The sequence below is a fragment of the Anopheles maculipalpis genome, chromosome 3RL, assembly GCF_943734695.1.
Source record: "Anopheles maculipalpis chromosome 3RL, idAnoMacuDA_375_x, whole genome shotgun sequence".
Classification (NCBI taxonomy): Eukaryota; Metazoa; Arthropoda; class Insecta; order Diptera; family Culicidae; genus Anopheles; species Anopheles maculipalpis.
In genome coordinates this window covers 76,038,381-76,059,978 of record NC_064872.1, presented here as the reverse complement: position 1 = coordinate 76,059,978, position 21,598 = coordinate 76,038,381, and the positions used below count along the sequence as shown (strand labels likewise).

The following is a 21,598-nucleotide window of genomic DNA, read 5'->3' as shown; positions in this document are numbered from 1 at the left end:
TTTGCACCGGAAAGCATCCATAAATCATTTTCAAACTCAAACAAATATCTGCTCTAGAACAAAAACATAAACTTCACCTGTCAAGAATGTCCCCGGGTCGAATTTAAACCACCGTTATTACAAAATGGTTCGGTCATAACGCGCTCGTATTGTGAATGGCATTTGAAGACGGTCGATCGAAAGAATAAAGCGAAAAGAAAGCTCTACGAATCCCTCCACCCCGACTACTACTGGGAAGGGGTTAGTGGAAATTGATCAAGAATGGCGTTTTCACCCTGCTAACACACCATACACATTCTTCTTCACCCTTGCGGGTGCACCAAGCGGGCGAGACATCCGGGAACCGAGCCCCCGGGAAGTTCTCATACCATATTTCCGCATGGTTCCAATTCGGCACGGTACCAGCCGGGAGAAAGGAAAAATCGATAGTAGAACCCTGTGTTCGGGTGTGTTTCAAACCGTCTCGTGAGCCTACACTTTTTTTCCCTTTAATTCCCATTTTTCTCCTGCCTTGCTCTCTCCGCTTTCCACGACGCCCTCCCGTCTACATCGATTACATGCGCCGAACACAGCTACAGAAGCTTGATTAAATTCACCGTTTCCAACTCACACTGATATAGTAGGCCATGTGAGAGCTCTCGTTGAGTAAAAGTGAGAAGATGGATTGAAAAAGGTTTGCTCAGGAAACAACAGTAATCAACCGACTACTGTAAACGTTTCAGCTGACGGGTGTATATTTGTGTTTGTGCACCGGCGTACAGTTTTCCCGTTTTTCATTCTCCACACACACACACACACACATACACACATGAAAATAATCCCAACGTCCCAACAAGCATGGAAACGTACACATTTTCCAGATTCCATCACGAAAGCCGGCGAACGATTTCTCGGAGGTTTCCCATGCCGTTGCTCCCCACCGATGAGGTAGAGATATTTTCCCATCCAAGAGAAAAATAGCAACAACAGCAACAACATCATCAGTCGCGAAAGAACATCGCAAGAGGAGAGGGCATCGCATCGCACGCACTATTTATAATTAGAATCCCCGTTACCGAGGGAAACTCGCCGGAGGACTACGCCCCGAAAATAAAACATCCCACAATTTGCTAGACTTGGGCTAACAAAAAAGCTTGTGGAGGGTGATGGATGGGGAGAGAAGGATGTTTCTTTCCTTCCCTTGCAACAGGCAAAGAATTTCGATGGAAATTTTAGTGGCAACAGCCGCAAGATGCAGTAACAGTAAGCAAGTTCTCGGGTGCAGCAGGCCGGATGATCAGTCGTTCGAGAAGAAAAGTCTCTCACCCCCATCGTATCCTCTCGTGCTCGTCTACATTGGGCACGTGCGATGGTAGACACGTTGGCTGAAGAGTAGACGTTAGCGGTGTGACAATATGGGGCGCACAGTTTCCACAGGACTATCCAATTCCAATATTGCAATAGGCTGTTGTGCTTTCATCATGTGTCTTGACGGGATACGCTTCGAGTTCTACCAACAGGGATGACCTTTTCACTTTGGCATTTTAAAAGAGACGACTGATAAAGGGCGTACCTAGAATATAAAACTCGTAACTGATGTAATATTGGTAAAACCATAGCAACAGGCCAAAACGCGCCAGTAAACAGACTCGCACAAACTAAATGCTTGTGGCTTTTCTCCATCTTGTTCGTAGAAATGTTAAGAACATTTTCACGCATTTTTCCTCATCCCACACCAACACTCATTTTCACCTACACGCACACTTAAAACCAAGGAAATCTTCATCATACATTGATGGGTTTGTGTGTTGGTGCCATTTCCCTTCCCCCATTCGGAAATCGAAAACTCCGGTGGCACAAGTTTTTATCCTTCGGATGACCCATTTTCCCTCCTTTCCTTCGCTTCCCTTCTTCATTCGCATCCTCCTCCCTTGTGGTGGAGGAACACACGCACACAAGTAAGACTCCTCCCCCCTTTATGTTTGACAGACGGTACGGCTTTTCCTTCTCAATTCCACTTTGCTGCACCGTTTTCCCTTGCATTTTCTCCCTTTTCATCCCAGCCACCTAGTAAAATCAACCCAACAAATACACTTACCCATTTTGTTTGATTTTTCCTCTATTCTGCTTTTAACTTTCGGGCCTTTTCGTTTCTGGTTTTTGTAGTTGTATTTTTGCTTTTCGTTTTCTTCACTCTTTCTCTCTTCCCGTTTCGCCGGGAATTAAGGTTCCGCGGTGTATTAGAGGGGTTCCTATTGCTTATCCGGGAACGGTCCTCTACGTTTTATTTATTTTTTTTTTTTGTGCAGGATCACGACGGTCCCGGGATTATTGCCCCGGTCTGCTTCGATTAACACCTCACTGTTGTTCTGCTTCGCGTTTCACTTTTTTTATCTGCGATGCTCCTGCTACGATCATGGGTTGAAAAAATAAAGAAGCTAAATTACAAAAACTCTTTGCACACACACACCGGGGTTTTTTTTTTTTTGCTTTTTTTCTTCCGACAGACAGGCCATAGGCCAGCACCGCTGCTTGCCTCACTTCGCCTGTTCGGAACGCAAAGACGTCACGAATCTTCCTGCACTTGCAATTTGCGTATTTGCGCTTTAGAAAAGACCAGAATAAAAAACAACAAACGCACTTGTATGACTTTTTTGCAGGTTGCTCTTTTCGGGTAACAGCTTTTTGCACCTTCCTAACTCACGCACGGCTTTTCTGGTCGGGGTTTTTTTTTTTTGCTTCAAATCACGCGGAAAAAGCACACACCACCACCCTAAAACGGAACATCTCTTCTACTTTGCGCACACCAATTGTCGGCGCATCTTGTGTACACACACAAACACTGGTACGCAATGCCGCACCGCAACCGTGAGCAACCATGCACACGCACACACACGCTTCGTGGGGAGGAAAACTGGCGAAAATTTTCCTTCACGCGTTTTTCTTCACTGCCAAACGGTAAACTATTTTAATGTGTGAAAAATTGATTGCAACCGTTCGGCGACCCTGGTTTTTCGTTGGCTTGATAAATTTAAACTCCCCCGTGATAACAGGGTGATTTAATGATAAGCTTGGTGTAGCACCGGGTAGCAAGCCGGGTTTTCTTTTGAACAGCGCTGATTCGAAGAAAATAAAACTACCAGCAAAGCCACACAAACGCCCCCTTTTCCGTTCGATCAATGAAGCACGGTGGTTTGTGGGATCGTTTTCCGGGGGGTAGGGAGGTGTCGAAGAAACACCGCAATTACCGTTAAACACTGCCTTCTCTCCCACCGAGCCTTTTAACCAATTCACTCACAAGCTACACTGAAAAAAACGACCGACGAAGACGGTTTGCTTGAACGAAGAAGCTTCTGCTAGCAGGAGCACTTTTTCCCGCACCCGACTGCAACGAACGACACAAAACAATTGTGTTGATGTTCGAGCCCAGCGAAGACTGTGCGGCCCATTGAAGTTTAGCGGACGATACACCGCCGATGGAACGCGGTGACGGCCAGTTGAACAGAATTGTTTGTACTAAAAATGAAACGCAAAATTGTAGAAATCAATTTACTGTGAATATTTACAGCTCAAATTAAGCCACAATTATTTGATAGCTAAAAGCATGCATTAAAGTGTGTCATATATTTGTTTAGGGTGTGAATAAATGCAGCAATATAAAAAAAATTGAACAAAAACACAATCCGAATTGATCTCCTGCTAGGAAAATGACATTTCGGAATTCGCAAAAGGTAATTGGTTCGAAGATTTGAATTATTTTTGGTTCATTTTACGAAGGAAACCCGTTTTCAACAGCTTAAAATAACACAACATTGCAAATCGGTGGTTGTATTTTCATACTTCTTCCAAAATAATTAAAATTTCATTAAAATAGAAAAATTGGCATTTTGGTCCCGTCATCTGTTTGCTTGAAAATAAAACTTAATTTTCGATTTGCTTGAACTGTACTAAAACCCGCTACATCCGTCCAAATGTCATCCGTTGGTCTGCCTGTTCGCGTCTTCGACTGGAAATCAATCCTACCAGCAAGTCTTTCCGATCTTGTCAGCCAACACAAGAGGTGAGTTTCTCGATGCCGCTCGTGGTGCAAACTAGTAAAATGAGAAGTAGAATTAGTTTTCCCAACGTTCTTTGCTGTTGGAAAATGAAGTTAATTGTGTAAGCAAAGATTTTAGCATTGGTTTGGTTTAGTGCAAGCTCATTAAATGTGTCTATTGTCGGTTCAAAGTTTTGGTGGCATGCATGACACCACACGTGGAACCGACATGAGCGCGCCATCTTTGATGCTCTGTATGTGGCCCGGTGTAGCGGCTGTAAATGTGATTTTTGTGCAAAGTATGTTCTAATGTTGGTGTAATTTGGTTTGTTCGTTGCAGAAGCTTGTATCATGGACTCGTCGCACCTTAGCTGGTTGATCATCCGCGATCATCATGCCTACCTGATGAAGCAGAAGAACATCCGGAAGCCGTTCAGCACGGTAAGTTTCACGCTTTCCGGACCGGTTGTATACTTTAAGTGGAAACATCCATCCAACACACAATGTCGAGCGGTGCCGATCGTGTGATTCTTCTCTTCGTGTATGATGAATTTTTCAATCACCAAGATCTCTGAATGCTCAACACAGCACGAGCTTTTAATGAAGTTTCATTTGCTACTACTGATAGAAACGAAGAGAGAGAGAGAGAACACACAAGGATTCCATAGACCTCCTTGGTTGTGGAACCATGTGATAACGAGCTTGAGGGCACCGTGTGCCTGTTTGTGTATGTGGAAAATGTTTCAACTTAAAAACGAATACACGACGTTAATATGATGTTAATATAGGTTCTCATTCTCACCAGAACCACCCAACTTCTTTGTAGGAGCCGGGCAATCTGAACAACTTGAGCTCGTACCGCTACAGTGGGCTGGTCCACAACAAGACCATCACCATTACGCCGGCTGAGAAGAAGGGCATCAACTTCGTCTACAGACGCGCGAAAATGGCTGTAAGTATGCAAATCATGAATAACATTGTTGAATAGCAGAATTCATATTTAGATTTTACGTGAGGAATATGTTTGACTGAACGTGCTGAAGACTACGTCCATTACCCTATTTCTGATAAAATACAATACATATTAGAATTCCGTTCACAGAAGACAGGGGAATCTTTATCCATTTAACTCACGCATGGTTTTGTGTACTCCTCTTTCCCCGTCTCCCTGCAGAACAAGCCAGCTAGGGCGCCAGTAAAGGTGACCCTGAAGCAGGGACCGCGTCGTACGCTGAAGAAGATTTCCAACACGATCAAGGCCAGCAAGTACCGGTCAGATCTGCGACAGGCCGCTCTTCGCCGTGCCAGTGCGATCCTTCGTTCGCAGCGTCCCAAGAAGCCCAGGAAGGGCAAGGCTGGAGCTGCTCCGGCAGCCGCTGCTGCCGCCGGTACTACCGCCGCGGCACCTAAGAAGGCCGAGTAAGGAACTCGGGTAGGACGCTTATTCTGTCGGTGCACTGAAGGGGACGTCCAAATCTGGGGGAAAATGATTAAAATAAAACCACATCCAATCTAAATCACCCCCCATCATGTGTTTAGTTCTATATTTATTTTAAGAGATGAGAAACAGTAGAATACGCTTCGTATTTGATATTGTTCTGAAAAACATGTTCTATAGACAAGCGTATAAATATAAATATAAAGTCCTCAATGAAACGGATCTTTAGCTTGGATTATTTCAGGACAAACAGAAAATTGTGAATTCTAGCCAGGATGGCATATAGGAATGATCTTTGTCCCTGTGATTTCCAAGAATGCAATTATCCCATAGACATCATAAAATTTGGCCAGAAAACGAGCAGAAAATCGAGTACTTACCTTAATCAAGCAATTCCGTACTGGCTGACAAACAATTTTTCAAATACACAAATAAAGTCGAAGTTTTCCCCCAGTTTTTACAATAGTGTCACGAGTTTCGTTTATTTATATCTTGAAATGGTCCTTACTTAAATGATTCACTTTATTACAAAGTACAATTCTTATTACCCGTCCCCAATTCTATCGTTGACTCGTGTCCCTTGGTCGGTAAGGAATGCCACGATTCTTCATCTCCCTGATTATACTGTTTGGCAGCCTTCCCGACACGGATATGGCGTAGATTCCTTTTGTAAAGCGACCTAAAAACAAAAAGTATTTCAGATACATTACGGTGGATTATCTTCAACTATCTCAACGTATACCAGGGGTACATACTTATTCGTTGCCACTTGCAAACCCAGCTATCGTCCGGACTCATAACCGCTATCATTCTACAAAAAAGGTAACGGAATGATGAGTAATCGTGGCCTTAGATATCAGTTCAAGATTCTTTCTCACCCATCGAAATTGTTGCTGGTACAATCGTAAACTTGTTCCCGGTTGTTTTTCATCCGTAGGAAGTCTTCGCAGTTATCACAGCCATCCGTTTCGAACTGATCAAAAGACTGCAGAAAGGGAGTTAAAACAATCGATGGTTCAGGGACAGGGAATGTTCCGGTATATCAAATTTACCACAATCTTTGGACTCACCTTGATCAACGAACACACCAAGCATGCTCGCAAAGCTCGCAAATCTTTTGGGATTGCATCGAATGCCATTATGGGTAGATTTGAAGCTAAAACTCCAATAAAAACTCGCAACCGCGACAGTACAGAATCGCGTCTTTCGTCCGTGTTTTCTAAAGCCTGCGTTGTTTACATCGACGACTGTACTGTCTGACGTTTCAGTAAGGGCTTTTCGTTGACGTACGTCAGTTCTGTTCAAGGCCCTTTCGTAGGACAAATAAAAACATTTTCCAGCTTCACTGAGAATGGACGCTATCGCCCGGCGCTACTACACTACGATCCACTCCCAAACACTTTCCACCGATGGACGCTTCCTGTTTTGTGGTAGCAATTTCGGGGAAATTTGTGTGTTCAGGTAAGAGTGGCGTTGCTGACGGACAATCTCTTGTTTAGCTCTACATATTTCCTCATCATTTGTATGCTTGCTTTCAGTGTGGAACAGATAACGGCCTCGAGCAATGGCTCAGAAGCAACACCGCTGGAAGTGGACAAATTGCCGACCACACCCATGCAGATATTACCCGCTGAGGACCGTTGTCCAATATACAGCTTGGTATTTCACAACGACTTCTTAATCGTTGGCCTGGACGGTGAAATATGTGGTTTTCAGTGGTCCAGCAAATCGGGTACGATTGGGAAGAAATCATGGACGGTGAAGTTACCGGCTCCACCGGAACGGGCAGACATGAGCGAGGTAAATTATATGTGGCTAAGTAGTGGCGACGATCGACTGTACGCTGGTTGTGGTGATAACGTACTGTATGGTGTTTCGCTCGAGGACGGAAAAGTTTTCCGCGAGTTTCACGGGCACAAGGACTACATACACTGCGTCTCTGGATGGTAAGAATGTTAACTGTCGGTTGTGTTTTCTCGTAAAATGTTTTCTCTATCGTTCTCCCATTTTTTCTGTTTGCAGTTCAAACAAATTGGCAACTGCTGCCGAGGATGGTTTGGTACTGCTATGGGACAGCCGGCAAAAGAATTTCTGCGCCAAAATTGAACCACACAAGAAACCAGCTTTGCAGCGGTCCGAATTTGGCCGTTGGCAGGGCACCGTCGCCATCACGGAAGATTGGCTGGTGTGTGGCGGTGGACCGCGCTTTTCTCTGTGGCATTTGCGTTCGCTCGACTGTACGGCCGATTTTGATTTCCCGGAAAAATTGCACGTGTCCGGATTTGTGGACGATCTTATCTATGCGGGTGGTGACAGCCAGAAGTTTTATCAGTACAACTTTAACGGTGATGTAAAGGCCGAAATTCCAACCTCGGGCTCATCGGTGTACAGTGTGGCGTTGCAGACGGAACCGTACCGGTTTCTATCAATTGCTGGCGCTTCCGCACAGATCGACGTGTGTACGAACTTTTCATACCGGGACATAGTACTGAACACGTACGTTAAGCACTAGATAAGCATGAACGGCATGATCTCTGGGACGATGGAAGACGAGTGATTGTTTAATGGAGTCTGTTTATTTTCAAACAAAAAAGCGTATAATGTACAAAACGCGCGAGCTGTAAAGCGTGCAGCAGGAAAGCTAAATAAACTAACTTAAAAAAGTCACTCGATACCGGATTGCTGGTGGTATTATTATGTGTTGCTGGTCAGGAAGCGAAAATGATTTTAAACTGGTTCCTGTTTCACTCGGCAACAGAAAAATCAGGTGGTGGGCAAGTTGTAGTAACGGTTTTACTGTACCAAAAAGGGCGGTCCAGCTTAACTGATGTCCATGTACCGGGAGTTATTTTGGGGCCTCGGGCGAACTATAAGCTTGCCCGTTTCATCACAGGACATGTTGAACTCGGCCAATACGTTTTTCGTTCGCGATGTAATGATTTGTGGAGCAATAACGAGCTTGTGAATACCGAACATAAACAGGATCACTGCAAAGAAAAGCGAACCGGTTTTGTTTTAATGCTGCTCGGAAGTCGCCTTCGTACAGAAAGCTGAGAACATACACAGGATGATGGTAGATATGGTAAAAATTGAATGATTCAGCAACGATTCCATCAACGGTACGATCGATGTGCGTGGATCCGTTAGCCAGTAAAATGCACCGACGAACGTCACTAACGAGGTTATACCTAGGAGCACTGAAAAGGACACCGAAAGAACACCTTCTGAGTGAGCATGGACCTTACTACATGCAAACACGAACATAAATACTTACGTCTCCACCTTAGTGTTGGTGGCTGCAGGCAGGCAATTACTTCCGTTAGCCTTCTTTCGAATGCTTTTAAATCTGCAATGTTTTAATGGAAAAGAAAAAAAAAGTTTATAAACCATCCGAAATCGACTGGAACCGTCCTAAATACACTCCCGCAACTTACCCTCACAAGCGGACGTTTCCGAGGGAGACATTTTGGTGCGATTGCGGCGAGCAATTGTGAATCCGATGACTAATACCTTGCGGTACAAACTGTGTGCCTACACTAAATGGATACTACGCTATACTATTTAAGCCCTCGGCATGTTTGTAGTAAGGAATTTCCAATCTATTATTTTCTGACACAGCGATGGAGCGGAGTCCCTTTTTGTGTTGATGCGAAAAGGCGATGCGCGAGTGCAAGCAAAAAGAAAAACAACAAACACCATTTAACACAGTGGGTGGTGGTACTGTCCTTTGTTACAACAAAATATTAAATTGCTTTTTCTACTACGAATAGTGTGTAAGTGGCACAAAGAGTTTCAGAAGAGGAGCTAAGTAAAGCTTTAATCATGCTCTATTACCGATTTAGAATTATTATTTTTAATTTATAATAAAGTTAGGATGTCCTATTGGTCTACAAACATGGAGCCGCTTTGACGTGAGGAAGCTGTCAAAACACTGCCCTTCCGAAGAACTGTCAAACAGAGGCAAAAATTGCAGAAAATTAAAATTTACTTGCATTTTTATCACCATCTACTTGTGATTTTTTAGAAAAAAGTGATAGTATTTCCACTGATTTACCACAACTAACTAAGTATCTTTGTCATGAACGCTTACTGAAAGGAACAAAAACATCCATCTGCCATTTGCTGGCTGTGCAGCTTTTAATTCCGAACAAACACCATGTACACACTGTGGAAGCTGCTGATTTCTCTGTTCCGTGAGTATGCATGCAGCGAAATAAAATCGATTCCTTGGTGTATGTCTGGGCTTTTAATTGAATTATACTGTCACGCTCCTAGTTTGCATAACGGTCGCCAACAGTTCCCGGGTGCTAGAGCTAAGCGATCGGTTTTTGGACGTTCGAAATGAAGGCCAATGGTTCGTGATGTTTTATGCGCCTTGGTGCGCTCACTGCAAAAAGCTCGAACCGGTGTGGGCGCTCGTCGCACAAGCTCTGTACAACACGAACATTCGTGTCGGTCGGGTCGATTGTACGCGCTTCACGGCCGTTGCACAGCACTTTAAGGTGAACGCATACCCGACGATTATTTTGTAAGTATCACCGAAGCAATGCCACACCCATTGGCGCTGTGAAAAGAATTTGTCTATAAATGTTGCTTCCGTTTTTAATGTCTTTTAGCGTTAAAGGGCCTTACGACTATGTGTACAATGGAGAGCGATCTAAAGAAGAGTTAATTCACTTCGTGAACCGGATGTCCGGTCCACCGGTTCAACTGGTAACGCGAGCGGACAGCATCGATATACTGAAGTCGAACAATCCAATCTTTTTCACCTACGTCGGCAAACAGTCCGGGTTGCTGTGGGATGTCTTTTACAGTGCGGCAGAATCGTACCAAGCGCACGGCTACTTCTATGCCACCTCGGTCGAAATTGCTAAACGACACTTTGATGTGGATACCGTCCCATCGGCCCTGGTGTACAAGGAGCGCAGTCACTATTATTTCCCTTACTCGGACAACTTTGAGCGCATTGAACCGGCCCACCTGAACGAAACACTGTTCCGGTGGGTAAATGAGGAGCGTTTTGCCACCTTCCCGAAGGTAACGCGCAGCAACATTCATCATCTCGTTCAAACCCAGAAATACCTCGTGCTGGCAGTGGTGGAAGAGAACAAGCTCAGCGAAATAGCGGCCCACGAGCAGGAGTTTCGCGATATGGTGGAAATATTCGTGCACAAAAACAAACACAAGTACCATGGACGGTTCCAGTTTGGGTGGGTCGGTACACCGGAACTGGCACGATCAATCGCGATGGACAGCTTGCCGACACCGCATCTGCTGGTGCTGAATGCTTCCACCAACGAGCATCACATCCCGGAAGATGATCCCCTGCAGCTAACACCGGAAGCGATCGAAATATTTCTAGACAGCATCCACAACCAGACCGCACCAACGTTCGGTGGCAATTCACTGCCAGTGCGCATCTATCGTGCGTGGTTCGAAGCTAAAACATCGCTGTACGAAATGTGGATAGGGAATCCGGTACTTACGACGGTACTTTTCGGTCTTCCGCTTGGCTTCCTTTCGCTCATCATGTACTCCATCTGCTGTGCGGACATACTCGATGCGGAGGAAGAGGACGATGGTGCCGATCAGCGGCACGAGAAAAAGGAGTAAGCACAGTGTTGTACTGGCCAACTGACCCGCTTCCATCGCGACCGCCAGAAAGATGGGAACGTAAAATTGGAAGAGAACACTTTCCAATTACGGAATGGAGAGACGGTTTTCCCATTCTCACTCTAGTCATGCCACTTTTAAGTTGGTTTCTTCGATATAATTAACATTTGTCCATTCCGGGCGTTTTCCGGTGCGTGCATCAAAGCCGACACCGCCAATGACTTAATACTACACAACTTAGGTGGAAAAGAACGATAATAGGATCATTTTAGACAATTTTTAAAATCCCGACTACCCATACTGCCAACCCAATTCGGCGGCGGGTGCATTTCGTACGTGTTTATGTGTATGTGTGTGTGCGTGTATGTCTGTGTCGGATTAGAATGTTCTCGTTTTTTTAGCAATGAATGAAAACATGTAAGAGAAACTCTTAATTTTTACCCAAAAGCTGTTATTGCGTTTATTGAGGTTCGTGTGATGACAGACCGTGTTCTTTTCTTGCAAGGCCTGATGAGCAGAGCAGTAAACCGACAAACAGAAAATATAGCACGCAATCACAAGCAAACAAAGCCAAGCTTAAATACCATAATCATCATCTTCGTCCGAATCCAGTGCGGCCCGTCGCCGATCAAACTTAACCGTCGAGTTGCTCCGAGGCATCTGCTGGTTGAGGCTTTCGAGTAACTTTACAAGGCTGGCATCGTCTAGCTTGTCACCGATCTGGCGCATCTGTGCCATCCGAATGATCATACCCTCGACCATTTGCGCCTTTTCCGGTTTGCTTAGCTTGAGCGTGTTCAGCCGCGCACGTGCATCCTGATCGAGTAGTTGGGACAGCATGGAATTCTTCATCTCATCCTGCGCCTGCCGCTGCTCCTGCATGGCTTTCTGTTGCTCGGGATTGGAGCCCTACGAAAGGAAAAGGCAGATACAGATTATTGATTCGCATCGCTGTTTCATTACTTTCAATGCTTTCATTCATAGTGCTATAACTAAAGTACTAAATATAGCAACAATTCTGCGCATATTGTTGATTAATCACAATGCAAGGGGTGTCACCTACATGCTGCGGACATGGTCCTGTCTGGGGACCGGTCGCATACCTGCATTTGCTGCAGCCGCTGTTGACGAATCGCATCAAGCTCGGGATCATTCATTGTCCTTATTTGTGTCCGTAGTTGCACTCCCGAAAAAGAGAATCTAATATCACACAACCATACAGCAGACAGAGGATTATGCTGGGTACGAAAAACAACTTTTTTCCTATTCTACCGGATTTGACATTTCGTTTGAAAGCGCCACAGGGTGGCTTGTTTGTCTTCCAAAGTCCGTTTGTTTATATTTTCCTCTTAATTACTTTTTAAAATCCTGCTTTTATCAGGCTAAGACTGATATATAATTGTGTAAAAGATAGGCTTTTCAGAAAATATATTTTAAAGAATTAAAAAAATTATTCAAATACCGATCCGAAATCAAACGCTCCCAAATACCTTTGCTGTCAAATAGCAGAAAGCATCGTGACATTACCTGTTCTGCGTACAGTTTTCCGACTGTGTTCCTGGAATTCGTTTCAATATGCGCCGTTGGTGCGTTTACAATCGCGCGCGAGTTCAGTTCTGTCGCATCTCCCGACTCACGAAGTTCGCCGCGATCCGTGGGGGATTTGTCGGTTCTAGGAGGAAAAACGAAAATAAAAAGAATCGCTTCCCCAACGCTGTTTACGTGTATAGTGAGAGCATCTCATCCCCATCCCTTAAAATGCGTTGACCTACTATTAGCTGTTGTGTTTTGGTGAATCAAACAAAAAAGCACCCCCTTTTCGTAGTTCGTGCGTTCGTGAAATTGGGGCGTACAACCCACCCCTGAGAGAGGGAGAGAACGAGGGGAAGAATAATAATACAACGTATGCACGGGGCATGGTACTGCATACCACCAGCCCCTCAGGAGTGCGTTCGCAAACAGTGGTGTGAGTGAAAACGTGCTCACAACCCCTTTTTCTTTAACCACCCTCACCCCCCTGTTGTGTTGGCCTGTTTGTGGGTGTTTTTTTTTCGCGGCATCCAAGCAACCCCATTGAAATTTGCCTGCGTGTTTAGTGTGTGCGTGCTTCGGTATTGTGTGTGTATGCGTAGTCACATTGCGCGTTCGTTTTGATATTGCGGTGTTGTTCGTTCCCCGTTTGGTTAAAGAAAGAAGAAAAGCAAAGGGGAGCCAGGTTCAGGTGCGTCACCTCTGAATTGTTTTGTTACGCGGGGTGTGGTACAAGTTACCTGTGAGTAGTGTGAGTGTGTGTGTGGTGTGACTACCCCCCCAAATTGTGTCGTCCGACGACGAGCAGCAAAAAGAAAGCATCCGAATTCAACACATGGCGCACGGTACCAGCCCTTCGCCCCCTGTAGCCACACTGCGGATGAATCGTCTTCGCGTGGCATAGCGGAATAGAACGAAGCAAAGGTGAAAGAAAGTGAAGAGAAGCCGTAAAAAGAAAAAGTAAACATAAACCATCCGCGCATCCCCCCGGTTGGGCATGTGTGTGTGTGTGAGTTTGTGTTCCGATCGTGAATCTTCTTTGCTGCAGGAGGAAATAAAAGGTATGCTCTATGCTGTCGTTATTGGGTGGTATGTTATAAGGTAGGAAGCTGTACACTACTGTGTACGTTTACTGCAAGTTGTGCAAACATGTCACAGCGCACACGGCCGAAGTGCACTGGCGTAAGGGAGTTTTGTTTAGTGAAAACCAAGTAGCCCTTGAGGTAAAACTGTACTTCACCGAGGAAGGCACACCTGCTGCCCCTACACTTCTTCTTCTTCTTGGCTTAAAGACCTATTAGGTCACGCGGGCCATCTAATGGCTTACCAGACTTGGTGAGACCACGTAGTTGGAGAGTCAGTCCTCACAGACTACGGGGGATTGGATCTGGATGGATTTGAACCCCGATTTTGCCGTCTTAAGACCGGCGCCGTTATCCCCCCTTACCATCAGGCTTCCCGGTACTATAGCAACCATATAATGAGAAGCTAAAAATATGCTCACGTTGTTGTTACTACGCCTTCACGAGCCAATTGTGTCGGTTTTGTGAGAATTTTAATTCAACAAGAAAAATATGCCCCACCTCAAAAGGTGGGCTGCGGGATGCGAGTGAGAGGAATAGTCTTGGTAAGGGAAAAGAACGAGTAGAAGAAAAGAAAACAGGAACGCAGAACCGGAGTTCTGTGGGAGGCATGGCTTGCTATAATCCGCGCGGTTTTAAAACACAACGCGTGGCTGGCAAGAATTCTATCTACCACAGAGAGGGGAACGAATGGTGCGGTAGACAGAGTGGAAGGCAAGCCACAAACAAGTTTGCTTTCCTGGCTTTCTTTCCCTTGCTACCACCCCGCCTCCTCACACACACACACACCGGATTACGAAGGGCGTCCAGATTTCGTCCAGGGTGACGTGTTTTGCCGCCGTAATCAAGGTTGGACGCGGCGCACATTTTTGGCTTTCGCCCGTAGGCAGTTCTCCCCGGGCTGTTGTTTGCGCGTAGGAGCTTATTATGCAAATTATGCTTTCACCGGGCGAGAGCGGCAGTGCTTGGAAGGTGGTGAACCGGAATGTGTAGAATGCTGTTTTTTTTTTTCCTTGTATGGTGAGTATCCGCCACACCAACAGAAAGCAAACATAATATCGAAAAAAAAAACCGGTATCAAACAAAACGCACCGACGGATGATAGTGTAAGCTGTCAGTTCTGTGGGTTGTGGGCTTTTGTTGGTAGCTTCTTAACCCTTCCGGCATTGCGGAACTAAAGCAGGGGAGGCAGGGGTAAAAATGTGGAGAAAATTAGGAAAGCAAGCACCTGTGAGGTGCTTTAATACGGCGATCGCTCTACGCTATCTTAGCATCGCTTCTGTGAACAGACTGTTTCTATGGCAACACGACGGATGCAGCGTAACAGCTGAATCAACCGGTAAATAATAAAAAAAGAAACAATTTTAAAGAAACTAATTTTAAACGAATGTGTGTACTTATGTTGCGATTGTTTGTGCAGTTGATTCTTAGGTTGATTAGAAAACGCCGCACTTACTGTCAACACGTGTACAAATGATACAACCTCAGGCATCAGCGTCGTACGACTACTGATACGATCGGGTTTTTGTCGATGGGAACGAGTTTAAACCGACCGGAGAAAACAACAATAAGGTGCAAAATCGGATGATTTGAGAGCATTGAGCTACAGCATTATCGTTTTTCCATGTCAGCATATCATTAATGAAGTTCAACATTAGATTTCAATTCCCGTGAAGAAACGATCCCTAGTAGAACATCGGCCATTTCACTCACGCACGCGTATTTTGTGATATTTCTGCATTGTTGAAGATTCAGCCAGCGGTGGACAAGACACTCGGAGGGCCTCCAGCAATAGAAGTTGAGGCCCATACCGTATCGGGCGGTGGTTATGTTCAGAGGTCTATCAAAGGCCCCAAATCAGCACTCCGCACTTAACTCTGCAACATATCTTATTTCTATAATGCAGCCATCCAACAATTTGAATGAAGCACAATAATGATGATATTAACCTCTACTAATGTCTTCAGCACAAGGGCGCATAAAATTCACTGAAGCAAATTCGATTTTTATTGAGTTTCATTTCGATTTTTTGTTATAGAAGATTTTGTTTCGTGAGTGAAAATCCAAAATATTTACAACTAATACCTCATCTTTGCCTCTTTTTAATAAACTGTATTTCCCTTTATGCTTTTTTTTTTTTTTGCTAAACGTGCAACAATTTTCCTCCGTGTGAAACTACCACGAACAGCCTAATGAAACTTTTGATTTCTATCTATACTCTGACGCAGGCGAAGTTTCATGTGCCGGCCATTTCACGGTGAAGCACCCGCTTGCCGGGGCCTGGAACGTGGCAAGACGTTTCACCTTCGCTCTACGTGCACTAGCTGAGATGCAATTGTTCGTTTTTTTTTTCACTTCACCGTTCCATGATAATGAACTGTGTGAACAGAGTTTCCATCAAACGAAATGGGTTGGTTGGGGTTTACTTTTCTATAAGAAACATGGCCTAAAACCCCTCGCCGGGAAAACCGTTTATCTCCTGCCTGGTGTGAAATAGCAGCGGCGGCAGCAACAGTATTTAAAATGTATTTCTCTATTAAACGAACAACGCTAGTTGGCTGTGTTTTACCATGGATACAAAATCGGTTTGTGCCTCCCTTTGGTGGTGTTTTTACTACAACAACATTTTGTTTAATGAATTCACCGCACTGCCGGAGTTGACGGGACGGGGAACCATGATTCACCTTTCCTGCTCTTGGGCACGGACACGAACTGCATACGATCAATTTCTACCGTGTTGTTGGTGGTGAGGGGATTGGGTGTTAAAGAAAAAAGTGAATGGAACAAGTCAGGTGGAAGTGCGTCTACCATCCATGGTCACATTCCATTGCTGCCGCGCGCGAATCATCCATCACCGCCGGGGCACACATGGCATGCTTTGTTTTGGAGGTGATTGTGATGGTTCGAAACGTTTGTTAGAAATTTGTGTGTTTGACACCGGTTGAAAATTTTCTGACTAATCTACAGGAGTTTTTAGACGAAATAATGACCAATATAAAGGAATTTTTCAACGATAGCAAATTTTACGACAGCGCAGCATTAGTTGAATGCAGAATGCTTTCATATTCACACTGACGTATTCAGAAAAAAATGTTTGATAGTTAGTCCTAATTACGTGGGAATGGTATAGATGGGATTTGAACTCCAGTCCTACCATGTGAAGACGTACTGACGCCTGTGTCGCCTTTATCATCGGACCGCCCTCATGGTAGGACTCCAGAAAGAGTAGATTTCAACACGCTATAAACACAAGTCTGTCAGATGATATTACATTTGCAGCACTTAATTTCACCAAACCAGCACAGCAGCTTCAGGAAGCCTCTGGCAGCATTGTACCAAAAAAAAGAGGATTTAGTACCTTAGCTGTTCATGTTCAACAAGAGAGAGCACAGTAAAGTGTTTTTATGCAAAAAAAAAATCAACCAAACAATTTAAAAAAATATATTTCAACCAACCAGCTTTGCATAAAATGCATAATAAAATATTTCAACATACGCACCATTATTAAGTGGGTAATTTGCTTGTTTGTAACACTTTCCTACGAATTGTTTTCATTGCTGGAATGTATTTAATAGACCCCACACTGCCAGACTACAGATGTGGATCACGATTGTGCGCTGGTGTTCAATATTGCATTACGATGCATTCAGTCAAACAAAACCCTCCCCTCCTAAGGTACTCGCGGGGTGCGTAGATTCGGTTCGCCATCCGAAACCGCAATATTCCAATACAAAACGAACGTATTTCGCTTCTAGTCTCACAAACAGATCTGATCGAGATGGGTTTATTAGATGCAACGATCGTTTGCGCTTGTTGTGTGGTGTCCCCCCTATCGGGTGTAACCATCATTCAGGCCAGTGCGAAGAAGCCCTCCTCGGAACCGTCAATCCCGTTTCACGTTTGTCTACGGCGATATAAGATACGCGCCATAGCCAGATGCTTGATAGCGTATCGATGAATACTGATGACCTTCTCGGGCGTCTTTGTTGCGCCGTGTTGCGTGTGCATCGGTGCAGCAACTATAGGCAGCGCCGTTGGCTGAGAGACTTGCTGAGAGAAGAATGATATTTTATATGCTCCAGGCGCTAGAAATGGCCCCTTCGAATTCTAGACGCGACTATAAGTAGGTCTAGCCAGTAAACCGACCAGTGCAAAATGTGCTAAAACATACACTTCCAGCCAAGCCAGCCACAGATTGGAGCTCATGCGAAGCGTTTATTCGGCACGCACCAAGGCTAGCACGCAAACGGGGTTGCGTCTGTGGCCGGCTCTCGACACAGGCGTTTTCCTTTCGCATACCGGCAAACCGAGTGGAACAGCGATGCAACGGAAGTGAAAACGGTGCTATCGGCCAACGGATCGGCAAACCGGTGGTCCCATGGATGGGGGAAGCCGGACAGTAATTATTGAATCACGTTGCAAATCTGAAACACACCTTCAGTACTACATTGAGTGAGTGTCCGGTATGCTTCCTTGCGTTTCTCTTGTTAGTAGTTCCCAGGCTAGGGAGGTGTTTTTTTTTTTTTGGTGGAAATTATTGTTGCTGACAGATTTTATTGCTTTGTTGTTTTAGAAAGGGCGATTTTAGACTTTAATTGCAACCTGTCTGTAACTGTTCGATTTATTGCGTTTTTAATGTTATGACTAATTTTCCTAATTACCTGCTGCATTACAGTGTTTTACCATTAGTATCTTACTTGGTTAATGTTTTGATCGTATATTTTTCAAAATTGAAAGAGGAAAATTATTTAAGTTTGAGGTTTCAATATGATATTGGTCCCCAAGTGTTCCTTTCCAAAAGGTTTTTCTTGATTAAAAACGTTTATTGATGCTTGAAAACTGGAAAACAATTAGGCCAAGAAAGTCCGAAATGATAGGCCAAAACCTCTCGAGGTTGTTGTGCTAAATGTGTTATCAGGACCGAGCAGCAACAGAAGGACTCGCAGCATAATCAACAAAGCCTATCTCTCAGGTCTCCTCTAGAGAAACACAGAGGGGGGCGCATTATCGTGGTGCTAAAACCGGCTGGCTCGTATCGTCAACCGACGATTTTTGACCACCAAATCCTTGATTTGGGCGTCGTGGCCATCGTCGGTCGAGGTGGATGGGGTCCCCCCCGGACGGTCCTCATCTTCGACCTTCTCACGCCCATTTGTACACAGTTTTCTTCGACATAGATTCTTCTCCGTAAGGCTTTTTGTAACATTCGCAATGTTTCCGCAGCGTTTATTTCATTGCGCAAACAAAATTTGATACATGCGCGCTGCACCACAAACTTGGACATGGTCAATATGGATAAAAACTCTTGGCGGCGCAGCTCCGAAAACAAATTGTCACTCCTAGCCGGGTTGATGTTGTGACTTGAAACGTGGTAGAACTGTCAAAAACATACATATTGACATACGAAAAATAAAAACTTTGACATCTTTGAATTTGACATCCAATGTCTCCTTAGTTTTCGGACACAGTAGTACACCACGATTACGTTATTTACACTTTATACTGTGGAGATGAAGCGTTTTATCAATGTTCTGAGCCGAGCCTAGATCTTAATGATCCGCTCTGACGTCTATCGAGCTTTGTACCGTGTCTTTGATATATTTGTTTTTATATTAGCTATGTCCAAACAATGGCGACACTGTACTATGAATGATATGCTGGAGCAGTTACAAACAGTGTGGCAAACATATCTTGAAACACTGGTTTAAGAACATCTTTTATCTACTACAGAAAGCTTCAAAGTACATCTTTTAGAGGACAGTATTCTTGTTTTGTTGGCTTAACGACCGATCAGGTCATGCCGGTCGTCGAATGGTCCTACTATAGACTAATGTTTTGCCACGTAGTTGGATTATCCGGTTCTCCGGATCGCATTTGAGCCCTGGTTCTGCCGTGTGAAGACCAGGCGTCATTACGTCTGAGATAAAATGCTACGTGACGATCACTCAAAATGATCAGCAGCATCTTTTGCTTGGATTGCCTGGTACTAAGTGTCAATATATTTTTATAGAAGTCTTCTTGAATGCTTGATTCCATACGTACAGTACACTCCAAAAAATATCTGCAGTAGTTACACGCTTATTTGCATTCGTAAGTGCACTTCCTATTTCTCTTCTGCCTAAAGTAAGATATTGAATCAATTATGGTTTCGTGCTTATTCGACCGGTCGTACGTATTGGTCGGAAACCCAAATCCATATGTACCGTATGCAAAACGATCACTTCGCTTCTCAGCCTAGCGCATGGAACGTTACCAAAAATTCACCATCACCACTTTGGTCCCTATTTAACATAGAATGATCCTAACGGAACCCATTTCCAACGCCCCAAGTGTGCACACGGGAGGGAGGGAGAGCAGGGTGCCAAAAAACAGTTACGGCCTAAGTGTAGCAATTGCACGCGTGATTTACCTACTCGACTTCCTTTTTGCATGTTTCACCGATATGCGCAGGCTCTGGAAATGGTCTCGCGAGGAAATTAAAAACTCATCCCACTCTGCCCGACTTGTCATCATGTCTGTAGGTGCTTTTGGGAAGCAGAAGGGTTAGAGTCTGTACCATAAACCATCTTTCTGCCGGTTCGCAAAGCTCTCTCGCATTCTACACCGATCGGGAAGTGTTTATTTTTGGCGTTTGCTCAATCTCCTCCACACGCAGTCCACTGCTGGAGCATTGTCCGACAATTCATGACGCTTTCTGGCTCATTAGCTTTTTTTCCGGGTCCGATTACGACGGCTCAGTTCCCGAGATTTGGGATTTTGGTGCAAAGCGCTTTCGGAAATCTCCCCGCTGAAGTTGAAAATTCTTCCATATGTCGGTGCTTAATTCCGCCACAAATCTCCCTAATTGGCATACGTTTTTTTTTGAAGGCATACACGTCGTATCCCGTTCCAAAGGGCAGCCGTACATTGGTTCCCTTCCGAAATGGCGTTCTGTGGGTAGAAGTTGTGAAACGAATTATGAAATCGATCAACGGGAAAAATTTCAAACAACAAAGTCTGACAAGGGGCCGCCCTATGGACGGGATGGCCAACGAATTGCCGTCGTGCTTTACTGTCTGTGTCATCGTGTATCGTTTGTAGCTTCACGGTTGAGCGATTGTGGGGCGGTTGTGGAGTTGGAGTGGATGGAGCATAGTTCTAATAAATTCTATTACGGAAAGAGATCGATGGCGTTCCGGTGGTGTGGTGGTGTGGTGGATGCGCTGTTGTGTTGTAGCAAAAGTTCTTGAGCGCTACAATCCCTGGAGGAATAAAGCGACAATGTTCAGCATATGAAGCACCAAAAGATCATTTTTTAAATGATCAAAATAGGGCTTTATAGTGGTACAGATGATGCGACCCGGGGGCACATTGTTAGATATGGCAGTTGCATACACTAAAAGGCTGGTATCATACTCTATCTGGTCCACGATCCTTCCGGACACGGAATTTTGCGACTATATTCCTTCATATTGTGAGCTAAGACAGTCAAAAATTACAAATAAAAAGACCTCTTGAGGGTCACGGAAGAAGAAAAAGGCAGTGATTTGAATCTAGAAGGCATATCTTCTTAGTATTTCGTACTTTTTCGACATAAATGTGAACATTTTACTCTCTGTATCGTTGTAAAACTAAAAAAGAATATTTTGCAAAAAACTTTTCAAAACACCCAATCGTTCTATCCGGGACCGGGTCGATGATAGATAGGGGCGCTGCTTTATATCGGTCAGTGAAGCACCGCCAAAACTAGATCGAATTGCATAATGCAACAGATTGCTGACGTCGAACCTCTTGGGGTCTGGGGTTTTGTGATGGTAAAAGGTCGCCGTCGTCGTCGTCGTAAAACGGGTGGAGGAGTTTCCGGACAGCGTTTTAGAACGCTGGCCGGCCCGTGATTGATAAATTGATTTAACCAGCTGAACTTTCATTTCATTTTGATGA

At 44.6% G+C, this 21,598-nt stretch overlaps 7 protein-coding genes across 12 annotated transcripts in view; 3 read left to right on the top strand and 4 right to left on the bottom strand.

The window, feature by feature from the left end:
* LOC126561634 (actin-binding LIM protein 2) overlaps nt 1-21,598 on the bottom strand; it is a 74,195-nt gene that overhangs the window by 34,992 nt on the left and 17,605 nt on the right. For all 5 annotated transcript variants that reach the window (XM_050217903.1, XM_050217902.1, XM_050217906.1 and 2 more), the window contains exon 2: nt 2,078-2,098. In XM_050217903.1, the coding sequence (XP_050073860.1) occupies nt 2,078-2,081 (4 nt within the window). In that variant the 5' untranslated portion in view covers nt 2,082-2,098. The remainder of the gene's footprint in view (nt 1-2,077; nt 2,099-21,598) is intronic.
* LOC126563204 (60S ribosomal protein L28) lies at nt 3,916-5,468 on the top strand. 2 transcript variants are annotated; one of them, XM_050219830.1, is made up of 4 exons: nt 3,916-4,039; nt 4,356-4,456; nt 4,842-4,967; nt 5,190-5,468. In XM_050219830.1, the coding sequence occupies exons 2-4, from the start codon at nt 4,367-4,369 to the stop codon at nt 5,436-5,438; spliced, it is 465 nt and encodes a 154-aa protein (XP_050075787.1). In that variant the 5' UTR covers nt 3,916-4,039; nt 4,356-4,366; the 3' UTR covers nt 5,439-5,468. The 2 variants fall into 2 exon arrangements, with proteins under 2 accessions (XP_050075787.1, XP_050075788.1); XM_050219831.1 differs by lacking the exon at nt 3,916-4,039 and adding an exon at nt 4,119-4,137.
* On the bottom strand, nt 6,014-6,592 carry LOC126563340 (transcription elongation factor SPT4). Its single transcript, XM_050219976.1, has 4 exons — nt 6,524-6,592; nt 6,332-6,438; nt 6,209-6,264; nt 6,014-6,132 (listed from the first exon to the last, which is right to left on the bottom strand). The coding sequence occupies exons 1-4, from the start codon at nt 6,590-6,592 to the stop codon at nt 6,014-6,016; spliced, it is 351 nt and encodes a 116-aa protein (XP_050075933.1).
* On the top strand, nt 6,792-7,965 carry LOC126562561 (THO complex subunit 6). Its single transcript, XM_050219107.1, has 3 exons — nt 6,792-6,914; nt 6,992-7,399; nt 7,476-7,965. Exons 1-3 carry the CDS (start codon nt 6,805-6,807, stop codon nt 7,963-7,965), a joined length of 1,008 nt encoding a protein of 335 aa, XP_050075064.1. The 5' UTR covers nt 6,792-6,804.
* On the bottom strand, nt 8,241-9,041 carry LOC126563279 (nuclear envelope phosphatase-regulatory subunit 1 homolog). The gene is made up of 4 exons (XM_050219909.1): nt 8,888-9,041; nt 8,728-8,799; nt 8,516-8,650; nt 8,241-8,440 (listed from the first exon to the last, which is right to left on the bottom strand). Exons 1-4 carry the CDS (start codon nt 8,916-8,918, stop codon nt 8,274-8,276), a joined length of 405 nt encoding a protein of 134 aa, XP_050075866.1. The 5' UTR covers nt 8,919-9,041; the 3' UTR covers nt 8,241-8,273.
* On the top strand, nt 9,529-11,073 carry LOC126562316 (protein disulfide-isomerase TMX3). Its single transcript, XM_050218776.1, has 3 exons — nt 9,529-9,646; nt 9,729-9,981; nt 10,070-11,073. Exons 1-3 carry the CDS (start codon nt 9,610-9,612, stop codon nt 11,064-11,066), a joined length of 1,287 nt encoding a protein of 428 aa, XP_050074733.1. The 5' UTR covers nt 9,529-9,609; the 3' UTR covers nt 11,067-11,073.
* Nucleotides 11,643-12,272, bottom strand: LOC126563300 (programmed cell death protein 5). The gene is made up of 2 exons (XM_050219931.1): nt 12,170-12,272; nt 11,643-11,975 (listed from the first exon to the last, which is right to left on the bottom strand). Exons 1-2 carry the CDS (start codon nt 12,221-12,223, stop codon nt 11,643-11,645), a joined length of 387 nt encoding a protein of 128 aa, XP_050075888.1. The 5' UTR covers nt 12,224-12,272.